Genomic DNA, 12,029 nt, shown 5'->3' with positions numbered 1-12,029 from the left:
AGCTCCAGGAGGGCAGAGCTCCCCGAGCGCCCACACGTCTGCCTGTGCACGCTGTTCATTAACTCCAGTGACACGGCTACCCTGCCTGATGTATAAAAGCTCATCCAATTAGCCAGGCCTACATGAATATTTGCACTCTTAAATCTTTTTGCATTTCGAAAGGGTTAAAGCTTATTATTAGCATATAATTTACAGTCCTTTCTCCCAGGAAAGGAATAATGCACAGTAAATGCCACATTCATTTTAATAATACATGTTACAGTCTGTGCCCAACATCTGCACAAAGGTAAAGGAGACAGATTTTTTTGACATGTCCCACTCTGCCATCTAAACACAGGCTTTTTGTTTCTTAAGTGACGGAAGGTTTAATCAAGAAAGCAGGCAATTCATCAATCGAAACAAGGCAGCGTGCGTGCGCCTGACAGCACACACATGGTTGTGTACGAAGCAAACCTGGCCACCTGTCAACCGCCCCTTTACATCAGGATATACAAATACGCTCTGCGAGCAATTCCCCGTCCGCGCCCGCTCCCTTCTTCTTCTGCTTATTATATTTTTTTATACTCGCTGTTGTTGTCAGTCAGGGGCCAGAGGAGATGGATAGACAAGGCCAGAACAGGTGATGATAAAAATTTATACACCTTTCCCGTGACTTATTTCCTCCTTGATCTGAGTACCATTATTAGAAATAATTGTTTTCTCACTTCATTCAGGAATTTTTCCCCCCTCTGGGGTATGGCCAAGCACAGTCCCTCTACGGAACTCCTGTCACCCTCTCAAATACCCTCCTACACCACTCCTGTCTCCTTGAGGCAGCTCTGCAAACCCCAGGAGCAAGAAAAGGAAGGCAGAGGTCAGAAATGCAAGGCTCACTGCCTTGGGCCATAGAAGACAAAGGAACAAGGACACAGAGCTGTGACAGTGGTTCCAGGGCATGGTCTTTCCTTCCAGTGATTATCAGCCACACATCGGCCTCAGGTACCAACAAACGGGAAAGACTTGCTACAACATGGGTATGAATTCTGTGTGTGGGACTGTAAGCACTGATGCTGAGCGACCGTTAGCACACCTCACGCGGAAAGAAACACCATTCTCACGAGTCCTGTGGATGGAGTCTATCAGCCTCTGTTTCCCTGGCCATGAAGGTACAAAGTTGATTTTTAAAATCTCCCCCCCCCCCCCCCATTTGGGAGACAGAGATAGCATAATCATGACAAACGCAAGGAAAAGTGTGTCTGGGCTGTGTCATCCACGCAGTGAGGCTCTCAAGGTCCCGCTTTAAGATACACACAGGCTTTTTTTTTTTTCATCATGAGATGAAGAAGTGGTGGTAGAAATCTTATCCGATTGGATGAAATATATAAATCATGAATTTCATAATACTGATAATTAAATGTCCATCTTCCAATTTAAATGAGGACTAGATTAAAACTGCATGGAGAAGGCCGATACTCAGAAATCATTAATTATTTTTAATTGCTTCATGCCTTCCCAGCCCGATGTCAGTGTTGCCCGGCTCAGCCATGGATCTGTTTCAGCTAGAATCTTCCTCCTCTCTGTACTGACAAGAGGACGAGCTCTGTCCTGAGCACTTGCACGTGTTCTGGTGTCAAACCTCTTGCCAGGGTGGGAGTGGGAGGAGGAGGGGGGTCTACGAGGGAATTGCTGTGTCAAGAAAAAGTCCAAAAGACAAAAAACGAAAACTCGTCAAAAGCTAGCAGCACAGTGTACTAGGGCAGATCCCGGTAGTAGCTTTTGTCCTGGTACAACCATGTGCCCCTGTCCCCTTTGTAAGTCATCCACTGGGGTGCTGATGGCTCGTGGACGATGCCCGCGTGGCCCCTGCCCAGCTGCTGAGGTGGGGTCCGGGCCGGGGCCAGCTGCAGAGGAGGCATCACGTGCTCTGCTCTGGGTGTTGGGAAGATTTTGGCTTCCTTATCTGCCTGTTTTAATATGTATTAATGTGAGTCTGTTATCTTACACTACTATGTCACTTCTTTTTTCAAGAAGAAAGACAAGCTTCCTTTGGATTAAAAGTAAAGCCCTTTACATGTGGGAAAGAAATTCATTTGTAATAGCAGCAGCAGGAGAAGCAGAACAAGCTTGCCCCTGATAGCTGGTGCCTTCTACAAAGGCAGCCCTGGGACTGAGGGAGACATTCGTGAGGTGGAAAAGCGCCTGTGAGCACCCCTGGCTGGGCCCTTTTTACAAGGCCTCCAGCATGAGGTCTGGACAGGCATGGGTCAGGTTTGGGCAGGAAGCTGGGCAGATCTGACTTTCAGATATGTCTGAGGTCTCCAGTTCCTAACACACATCTGACTCAACTCTGTTTTATTTGTGCCAGTTCTGGGGCTTGAACTCAGAGTCTTGCACTCTTGCTTGGCTTTTGTGCTCAAGTCTAGCTCTCTACCACTTGAGCCACAGCTCCACTTCCAGCTCTTTTTTGTTAAATGGAAATTAGAGTCTCTTGGATGTGTCTATCTGGGTTCGCTTTGAAGCATGGTCCTCAGATCTCAGCTTCCTGAGTAGCCGGGATTACAGATGTGAGCCACTGGCACCTAGCTCGTACATTAGTTTTCATAGGTATGGATGAGGCAGTTATTCACGTGGATATAATGCAGAAGAGGGCAGAAGTAAAGAAACAAATCTCTCTGAAACCAGAAGCACACCTCTGGTCCATAGAGATGCTTCACTCGCTCTGTGCGGCTTTCAAGGAATCCATGGGAGCCTTCATCCATCATGGATGGCTTTTCGAGGGAAGGCTACTCTCTGGGCTCAAAGAGTGAAAGTGTTAACTTCTTTCCTGGCAACTGGTTTATTTTCATCCATCTGGAGATTGCCTCTGACTGGGAACCAAACCCAGAGGCTCCTGGATACAGCCACACTTGATTCCTACCCTAGTCTTAACCTGCTCTGTCTTCTTACCCCATGTTCATCTCATTACAGGTATTTGGGGAGGCTTCCTGGAACTCTCCCAGAGCAGGAGAAATAGAATCTAATGAATGCTCAGATATCCGATCATGTAAAAGAGAATTTTACGGGAAAATGTGAGGAGGGGTGAGGCAGTCTGGGATCAAAATGCTAAGATAGAAGAATATATAGTACACATAAGACATGCTTAAAAAGAAAATCTCCAGCCAAGTAGAGTTCTGGGGGAGGGAGGGCTCTGAGGGTGAAATCTGGAGAAATCCCCATGGTCTTCATGGGGGCCAGGCCTTCTACAGCACCTGGGGCCTCCACAGAGGCCATGTCTCCCCCAGTATGTTCAAATGCCCGCAAGACAGTGAGACTCACACGGGAAGGAGACATGAGCCTCCACACATCCAGAGGAAGTACAGGAGGCAAAATTATGGTCACAAAAAAAGAAAGAAAGGAAAAAAGCAAGAGTGTTTCTGCTGAGAACAGAGGCCGGAGTGGGCAAGCGTGCTGTGGAAGGGCCAGAGGATAGGCACTGCAGGCTTTGCAGGCCATCAGGTGTCTGCGTCTGTCACGCGTCTCTGTTACTAACCTGTGAAAGCAGCTGTGAGCAACCTGCTAAGGAACGTGAGTGGCTGAGTTCCAATAAAACTTTAAGAGCTCATGTCATTTTCACATGTCAATGAACAGTATTCTTTTACTTTTTTCCCAACTACTTATCAAAGACTCTCTGGGTGATGGGAGCTTGAGGAGCGAAGGTGGTGGGTGAGGGAGTGACTGCTGGGTCCTGGCTGGAGGCTGGGGGGAAAGGGCAGTGAGGCTGTGATGGAAGAATCTGGAACCATGGATGTTGGGAGAGCTCAAGTGGAGTGGAGGGGGCTTCAGGGACTGGATGAGAAGAGGCTATATTCTCAAAATGGGACAAGCAAATCATCGATTTGTGGTCTAGAAGTGACCTAAATCCGTAAAATTCTAACTGGTAAAATGTTTTATGACCCAAGAAGCTTATGAACACTCAAGAGAACCCCCTGGGTGGTCGCTGGGGTAGTGGGCTTTACTGAGAGTCGAGAGCACGCTGCATGAATGGCAGATTTGTGTTTTTCTCATCACACAAGCAACCCATGCTACGGTAAGAAAAGAAGAAATGGCAAGGAGGCCAGGAAAAAGGAGAGGAGAGAAGTCTAGAAAGTCAGCAAGCCAGCGTGGACACCTGCAGAACTTCAGACAAAGTTTTTAAATGAGACCGCGCTGAGCATCCCTCCTGCTTAGCAATATTCACATACTCCGTTCTAGCTAAATCTCTCTCTTTTCTTTAATAGCTGTAAAGTTAAGGCCACTGGTTGGATTTTTTTTCCTTGTTTAGGAGGCATTTAAGATATACCTAACTTGCCAATGCTGCTTTGGAATTTTTTTTTTTAAAGCAAGTGCTTTGTCCTCGTGGGCAAATCTTTTTGCACACCTGTAAATATTTTGCTAGAACAGATTCCCCAAAGAGGAAGTATGAGAGTGAAGATTTGCTGCACAGCCATTGTGACTGGGGCACAAGGTGGCAGAGCAGGGCACATCAAGGGGCACGTGCCTCGGGGACTTAGCATCAGGCCAGCAAAAGTTCCTCACCCTACTTCTGTGAGCAAGAGAGAAATATTTACTGGATTGTGTAGATCCAGCCCATCTGGATGATGGGATGCAGAGTACCCCAGGTTGAAGCAAGGCGGGGCCTAGGTCAATGAGGATGGACGCCATAGACATAAACTGGGCCAGAAGGACAGGCACCTCCAGAGCAGGAAGGTGTTCAAGCAGCCAATCAGGGAGACCAGCTGCCCTGGGAGTATGCTGGGCCACATACTTCCCTCTTCTGTGTGTGTGTGTGTGTGTGTGTGTGTGTGTGTGTGTGTGTGTGTGTGTGTGTGAACTCAAGGCCTGGGTGCTCACCTTCAGCTTTTTCATTTAAGGCTGATGCTCTACCATTTGAGCCACAACTCCACTTTCAGCCTTTTGCTGGTTAACTGAAGATAAGAGTCTTACAGCTCCATGAACCTTCCTGCCTGGGCTGGCTTTGAACTGTGATCCTCAGATCTCAGCCTCCTGAGTAGCTAACATTACAGGTATGAGACGCTAGCATCTGGCTCATGCTTTCATTTCTTTATGAAGGCTCTATGAGGGCCCTTGTGCCAGAGACAGAATGTGTATGGTCTCTGCTGCTGCCCTGGCACCTCTGGGCTGGGGCTCTCCATCTGCAGGTGTGGTATAATGTGGTATAGTGAACTGCTTTTGTTCAAAGTCCAGGTAAAGGGACTGTAAGCAGGCACACCACAGGGATAACATTTAAAAGTAACCAGGAGTATGCATTAGTATGGGCTGCCTTGCAAACTTCTAATTACATTGTTTTGAAGTCTACTTATCTTAGCAAGGAATCAGAGGACCTCAGGGACCATATAGAACATGCCAGAATGTTCAGCAAAGGCTAGTGGCTGAACTGTGCTGCAGATGTGGGCCAGGGCTGGCTTAGGAGGAGCACAGGTTGATGACTCATTTCATTATAGCAGAGCTCCAACTATGGAGGTACGGGCACTAGAGTGGGTGCTGGGACCTGGGGTACGCTTCCCCTTAACAGTTTTTGGAATTAACAACTGGAAACCCTCATTTTGCAGGACCAGGCTGAGATGGGCTACTTGGCACCAGCTGTGGTTTATGAGGGGGTGGCAGGGTGGTCTCTGTTCTCTTCTCGCCAGAATGAGGCAGGGGCAGGCTGCCAGTGAGGGGTGGGCAGGCTTCCCAGTTTACACCCTGATTGCCCAGTGCTGAGCTTGCAGGCCTGATGGAGCCAGAGAGTCCTGGGGGGTGGGGAGGGCGCACAGGGGGCACAGCGGTTCTGGCAGCAGCTATAGAGCACTCTGGATGCTAGAAGAGCAATTTGGTGCCTGCAGTGGCTGAGGAGGCCTAAGTTGGTTGGTATGGACCCTGAGCTTCAACTCCTTCTGCAAGCTAAAATCCCAGCGAGTATCACTTACAGAAATGCAGGAGGAAGTTCCTGAATGACTTCCTCTGTGTCCTGAGGCTGGTACCTTGCTATTACTCAACTAGCAGCTGAAATGAACCCAGACAACACCTCATCAACATGGCAGGGTGAGAACACAGTGGGAGAAAATCAGACAGCAACGTTCCCACCAGACCGGAGGAGATTTCACTCTGTGGGGGCCTTTACTACAAAAAAAAAAAAAAAAATCCCAACAACCCACCAAACAGCTGGGAAAGCCATCAGAGAGCACAGGGATGGTGGTGGCCAACACGGCACCAGAGAGAGGTTTTCCAGCTGCAAGGGAAAAGTCGCCTTGTGTGACAGCGCTGTCTTTGCTCACTATCTGACAAGGGTGGCCAGGCAGGATCTCATGGGCCTATTACGTGCTACTCTGCCAGCAGACATCTGGGGAAATCGTCAGCTTTTCTACGAAAGCGGTCATCTTTCCACACTTGTTATGCTCTCCTGAAATAGCCAGCGCACAGAAGCAGCTCTCCCAAGAGGCCCTTTTCTTAGACAAACTGCTCCCTGGGCCCTGGAGAGCCAGGCTCCTGGAGTACAGCCAGCTACGGGGGTGGGCAGTGGTGGTGTGGGGGGAGGAGGAGCACCTCCCGGGTCTTTCTTCCCAGCAGGAGTGTTGCCCAGAAATGGAACCAACTAGATTTGGCTTAGACTTCTAAACCTATTAGGGACTGATCAGAACGAGAGAAAGTAATACTGACAAGAATTATGCCATTGTTCTAGTTCATCTATTTAGTAACCCGAAGTTGCAATTTTTAGAAAAAAGGAAAAAAAAAAAAGAGATTACCTTTTAAATAACCGATTCATTATGGTACATGAATGAATGCCATGTTCCCCTGTTCGGAACGTCACTCAGCATTAGGGGTGCACAGTGGTAAGTGGCACTGATTTACCACTTCCCCTCGCAAACACCTCTGCCCGGTGGTCCAAGATAATCAGAGGCGAATTTGTGAGTTTCCCCATGTCTTAGCAAGTCACCTGTCCTGCCTGGACCTAATGAATCTCAATTCTGTAATCAGGCTGCTAAGGTTCCCCTCGCTCCTTGAGAAGGCTCCTTCATCGGCAGTGAGGGCCGATGAAGTTCCTGCCAAGTGAACTTTATCAGTTTCAAGGCTGAGTTCCGACATGGCAGACTCGAACTCCGGGTGTGTGAGACGCAGACAGCCTGACCATAAGCTGACTACAAACAATCAAGAGGCCAGGGGACTTGGATCTGGGTGGGCAAGTGAGGAAGCCTAGCTTAGCTCGGCACTGCTCTGAGAGCCCGTGGATCCCACGGAGACCCGCCAGGGTCTGGCCCGTGAGCAATGGGGTGAGGATTCTCTGAGAACTTCCCTTCGAGCTGGAGAAACCCACACATTGTTTTTCATGGTTGGTTTTGAAACATGACTATTAGGCGGTGACATAAGGGGGTCCCTGCAGGGCTGAGAGTCAGGAGACAGACAGCAGAAAAAGGTGACACAGGAGACGCGGGCCAGGCAGGCAGCCGCAGCGGAGACCCCACATACCTGAAATGGCATACAAGTTAGAGTGCTGGTACTCGTAGTCCGTGCGGGTGCTGTTCCTACCTCGGAAGGTGGCAGGCAGCGTTAGAGAGATGTGCCTGAGAGAGACAGAGACAAAAGTGGTTATAAGCACTGTGCCAGGAATAGTCCCCAGGACTCAGACAGCACCCCAACGCCATCGGTAGCTAAAGTGCAGCACCAGGCAGGGAGGGTGGGCACTGCTGGACGGCCCACCCTCTTGTCCCCTAGCCTCGGCCTCCTAAGACATCCTGAGGCCTCCACACACTAGCAGCCAACCCACCTCCATGCTGGAGGGAACATTCGGGAGGAAGAAAGGGTCTCCAAGGCCTCACAGTGTGTCCAACGGGCACCAGAGAGGTGGACACGCAGGGCCAGGCCTCCACACACTGGCATCAAAATGCCTAGCTCTGAACAGAAGCCACCCCACGACCCCCACGCCTGCCAGCAGGGCTGCTGAGGACCAAGGTACAGTGGCCCCTTGGAACAGAGGTGCTGGGTTTTATTGCCAGATGAGCCCAGGTAGCACCCTGTTCTGAGCAGCAGTGCCCCCTGGAGAGAGCTCAGTAAGTAGCTTCCATGGGTCCACACTGCCTTTAACAGATCATACAGGAGCATGTGGTCAGCAGTGGCCACCCCATCCGGAGGGGGCAGGGGGAAGGAGTGGAGGGGGAGGGGTTTGAAATGTCCAGTAGCCCATGCTTGGGCCACACCTAGATACTTCCAGATCACAGGAGAGCTGCCAAAGTCACCATGCCCTTTTCATGACACACGTGGACACACTCCAATAGCCTGCAGCGTGAACAGACTCCTGGGAGGGAGGGTTCAAAGCTGTGATGACCCCATGGGCAGAAGCCTTGCAGGGCAAGGAAACCACTGAGGCCGCATCTGTGGGCCACAGGCCTGCAGGCCCAACCAGTCCCGAGCCAGCTCAGGATGGGGCTTCCCAGCAGAGTCACCATGTGAGACCTCTGTCAGCTGCGGCCTCGGTGCAGAGGGGGCAGTGAGCATGGGAGGAGGGGCTGGCCGGGTGCCAGCCGGTCACATCTGGAATCCTAGTTACTCAGGAAGGGGAGATCTATGGATCGTGGTTGGAAACCTTCCCTGGTAGGCAATCAGCAAGAAAGCCAGAAGTGAAGCTGTGGTTCAAGAGGTGGAGTGCCCGTCTTGAATGAATATGTAAGTGAGGGCATGAGTCTCTGAATTCAAGTCCCTGTAGCAACCAAAAAAAACTGAGGAAGAAGAGAAGGAGGAGGAGGAGGAGGAGGAGGAAGAGGAGGAAGAGGAGGGAGGAGGAGCCCTGCCGCTACCATGTTCTGGGATGGGAGAGATTCTAGAAGGATCCCCCCAGGAAGTTAGGCAAAACCGTGCTTTGCTGTGGGTCCAGGGCACAGACAGGCTATGACGCTACAAAGGTAAACCAAGGCCAGATGGAAACAGACTCCAAATGCACAGCAAAGTGCTTTGGGTTTTGTTCCCTGGGGTGGAGGTTCCCCAATTCTGTCCTTCCTCTCATGGCACAGAGGCACTGGGTCCCTGGGACTAGCCAACAACACAGGTACACAAGCATGGCTCCGGGGAGCCCCGTTCAGTGGCCTGTTGGGGTGCAGCCCAGAAGTCTGCTTCTCACAAGCCCAGGGCAGGGAATCCTGTGTGGTCCAAGCTGCTGTGGAAGGCCGGTACAGTCCATCAATGCCTCTGACCACCGCACTCAGCCAATGAAGCGTGCGAACAGAAGAATGAATTACTGCCCGTGGTTGTGGCTGAGCAGAACTGGAACGATGACAGCGGGGTCTCCGGGTGGCAGGCTGGGGCACGTGGCTGTCATGCCGTCTCTTACAGGTCCTCACCGTGTCCCGGGTGGTCTGTGTAAGGAGCAGGCCCAGAGCTGAATGAAGATGCTGTTGCCTGCTCAGCTGTGGTGAAGAATTCCACGGCAGCAACTGCAGAGCCAGAGGCCACTGTGGGCCTTCTGAGTGATTCCAGGGCACCATCCATGACAACGGCCTGGGCTAGGCACCCTTTGTCCCACAGGAGGTCCCACCTAGGGGACCTCCAGTAGTCAGGTAGAATATGCTTCAGGTCACTATATCTGCTGTTTCCAGGTGTATAATCCTTGCAAGGTGCATCCGGCCTCCCTAAGGGCCTAAGTCCATCATAGGCTACAGAGGCCACTCCTAGGCTGGAAGTGCAAGCACAGCTCAGGACCGCAGCCACGTACATGTACAGAGCGCAGGAAGACCAGAGGACTTGGATGGCCGCCAAAGGTAGGAATGGGGTCACACACCCATCCACACAGATCTGTGGAGGGACATGAAGGTGTCCAGAGTCTCTCGAACACCTGCTCCCGAGCATGCACTCAGGGGGCAGGAAGAAGACAGGGCTGCGCGAGGTGGGCCGAGGCTCTGGGGGTGATTTCCCAAGACAAGGACCCAGGAGGGGACTGAGGACCCAAGGGAGACTGAGGGCCGGGGGGAAGAGGCTGAGAGCTCAGGCCCTGCCACAGCCTAGGGCCAGCAGGAAAGTCTAAAAGGAGACCAGGGAGAACCACAGAGCCACAGAATTTGGGGGCCTGGCAAGAGCTCCCTTCTGCCCTAAAGAACTTTTAGGCAGAGACTCAACAGGATCCAACTGACGGGTTTAACAGCTCTCCTGCCTGTGGGACAGGGAGGAGGTGAAGCCGAGGTGTGAAGGTGGATGATGGGAAATGGACACTGCCACAAGACCACACACAGTTACTCAGCACCTGCTGAATACAGACCTCAAATTCCTCTAAATCGCCCACCGTAGTTCCCTAGATGGGCAACTTTGGAGAAATTAAAACGAGTTGTGAGAGGAAGCCAGGGAGCCTGGTTCTGTAGCTGCCCCATCTACCCAGGGCTTCCCAGCCAAACCTTCCTGTCTCTCTACATGGGCTCAGACAGATTGGCTCTTGCCTATAACTCTCCCTGCCGAGGCTTGCTTCCCTTCCTTGAATCCACCCCCCCCTCGCCCCCTTAAAAGGTGTTGTTTTCAGGGGGCCTGGAGCTCTCCCAGTGGCCTCTTCTTCCTTCTTTCACCACTTGACCTCCATTCTTCTTCACTTATTTCCCAAACTCCTATTCATCCTCCAAGACCACCTACCTCTCCTCTCTTTGGTAGGATGGCCAGATTGGGCATCTGTGTGTCTTCTCTTATCATTTTGACCTCCTCAATAGTAGGGCCAAATCTCTTCAAGTTTGGACTCCATTTTCTAGTACTATTTTGTTTTTGTTATGGGGTAGGCAAATAGTGAACCTCTGCTGATTGAATAGAGTCTTTCTATGGCAGGAGCCTTCAGCTCGATTATTATTTCATCGTTCTGCGTTGCGTTTTCCCTGCTGGATGCAAGCAGCGCAGGAAGCAAGTGTGGTGGGAGAAAAACCTGGCGCAGCTGCCACCAGGAAATGCACAAGAGAAGATAAGGGATCTGTTCACCTCTGAGGGATAACGTGCCATCCTTTTGGGAAACATAGAGACTCCAAGCCACCAGTACGCTGGCTGCTTCTGCAGAGCAGCTGCTTAGCAGGAATCCAAAGACTTGAAGTCAAGTTCAGCTAGAGAGGCCGCTGTGTGCACAGACGGGCTGGGGAGTTCAGAGAGCAGCCGAGCCCGGCCCGAGGCCGCTGGGGGTAGCTTCATCTCTATTTTGCAAACAGAAGCTTTCGCTTGCTAGTTTTCTCCCTCCCACTTCTCTTGGAGAGAGGAAGCGAGGCACAGGGTCAGGAGGCCAGCCAGGCCCACTGAGGCTCCTGTGAACGACAATGACCAGCTAGGACGGAGGGACAGACCACCTGTGCTGAGCCCGGCCAGAGGAGACAGCTGCTGCAGGAGGAGCTGCCAGGGGTGCGTTGGGGTGGGCTGACCGGAAAGCCGCAGGCAAATGAGGCTCTGGGTCCCCAGCATCGGGGGCACAGAACCGGTCCCCACCCAGTGGGACCCTCCTGAGGAGCTTTAGCTAGCAGTAATCAGAAGAGGAAAGTGAGACTCTCACAGGTGAAGCCAATAAGGAGCAGGCTGGCAATGGAGGGAAGGTCACTGCACGTGCCCGCTGGACGCGGTCAGCATTCTCATTGACCTTCTGTAGCACCCCGACCACCAGGGGTGGGGGGGCTCACCCCGCAGGGACCATAGGCTCCACCCTGAAGGCCCCATTGAAGCCAGTGGCACAGAGACTCAGTATCTCTGCCACTCACTGGGTACCCCAGCAGGTACACCCATGGGTACAGAGAAAAGTCGGCCACCTGTGGCCACAGTTAAGGGGACTGCCCTCCAGAGTCCACTGGAGGTGGGTTCCAATCCCCAGGCACTAGGCCCTGGGAACTGGGAAGCCCGGTGGGGGAGGGGCTGGTTGGCTCCCAGAGCACACCTGGCCGCAATGTAGGCAGAGCACGTGGCATAGAGCAGACACATGGTGAACACCAGGAAGCAATTTAGCTTCCATTCCTATTTTGATTCTTTGCATCCCCACTCCCTCTCCGCCCCCCCCCACTCCTCCCCCGCCTCCCCCACCCCCATCCCGTGCCATTACC

General features: G+C 51.9%; 1 protein-coding gene across 2 annotated transcripts in view; it reads right to left on the bottom strand.

Moving 5' to 3' along the window:
• Mvb12b (multivesicular body subunit 12B) overlaps positions 1-12,029 on the bottom strand; it is a 161,610-nt gene that overhangs the window by 65,902 nt on the left and 83,679 nt on the right. For both annotated transcript variants that reach the window (XM_042681244.1, XM_042681245.1), the window contains exon 7: positions 7,465-7,559. In XM_042681244.1, the coding sequence (XP_042537178.1) occupies positions 7,465-7,559 (95 nt within the window). The remainder of the gene's footprint in view (positions 1-7,464; positions 7,560-12,029) is intronic.

The sequence above is a fragment of the Dipodomys spectabilis genome, unplaced genomic scaffold (genome assembly GCF_019054845.1).
Source record: "Dipodomys spectabilis isolate Male_0828 unplaced genomic scaffold, ASM1905484v1 ptg000067l, whole genome shotgun sequence".
In the NCBI taxonomy this organism is placed as follows: domain Eukaryota; kingdom Metazoa; phylum Chordata; class Mammalia; order Rodentia; family Heteromyidae; genus Dipodomys; species Dipodomys spectabilis.
The sequence above is the reverse complement of the archived record's forward strand: the minus strand, read 5'-3'. Positions and strand labels throughout refer to the sequence as shown.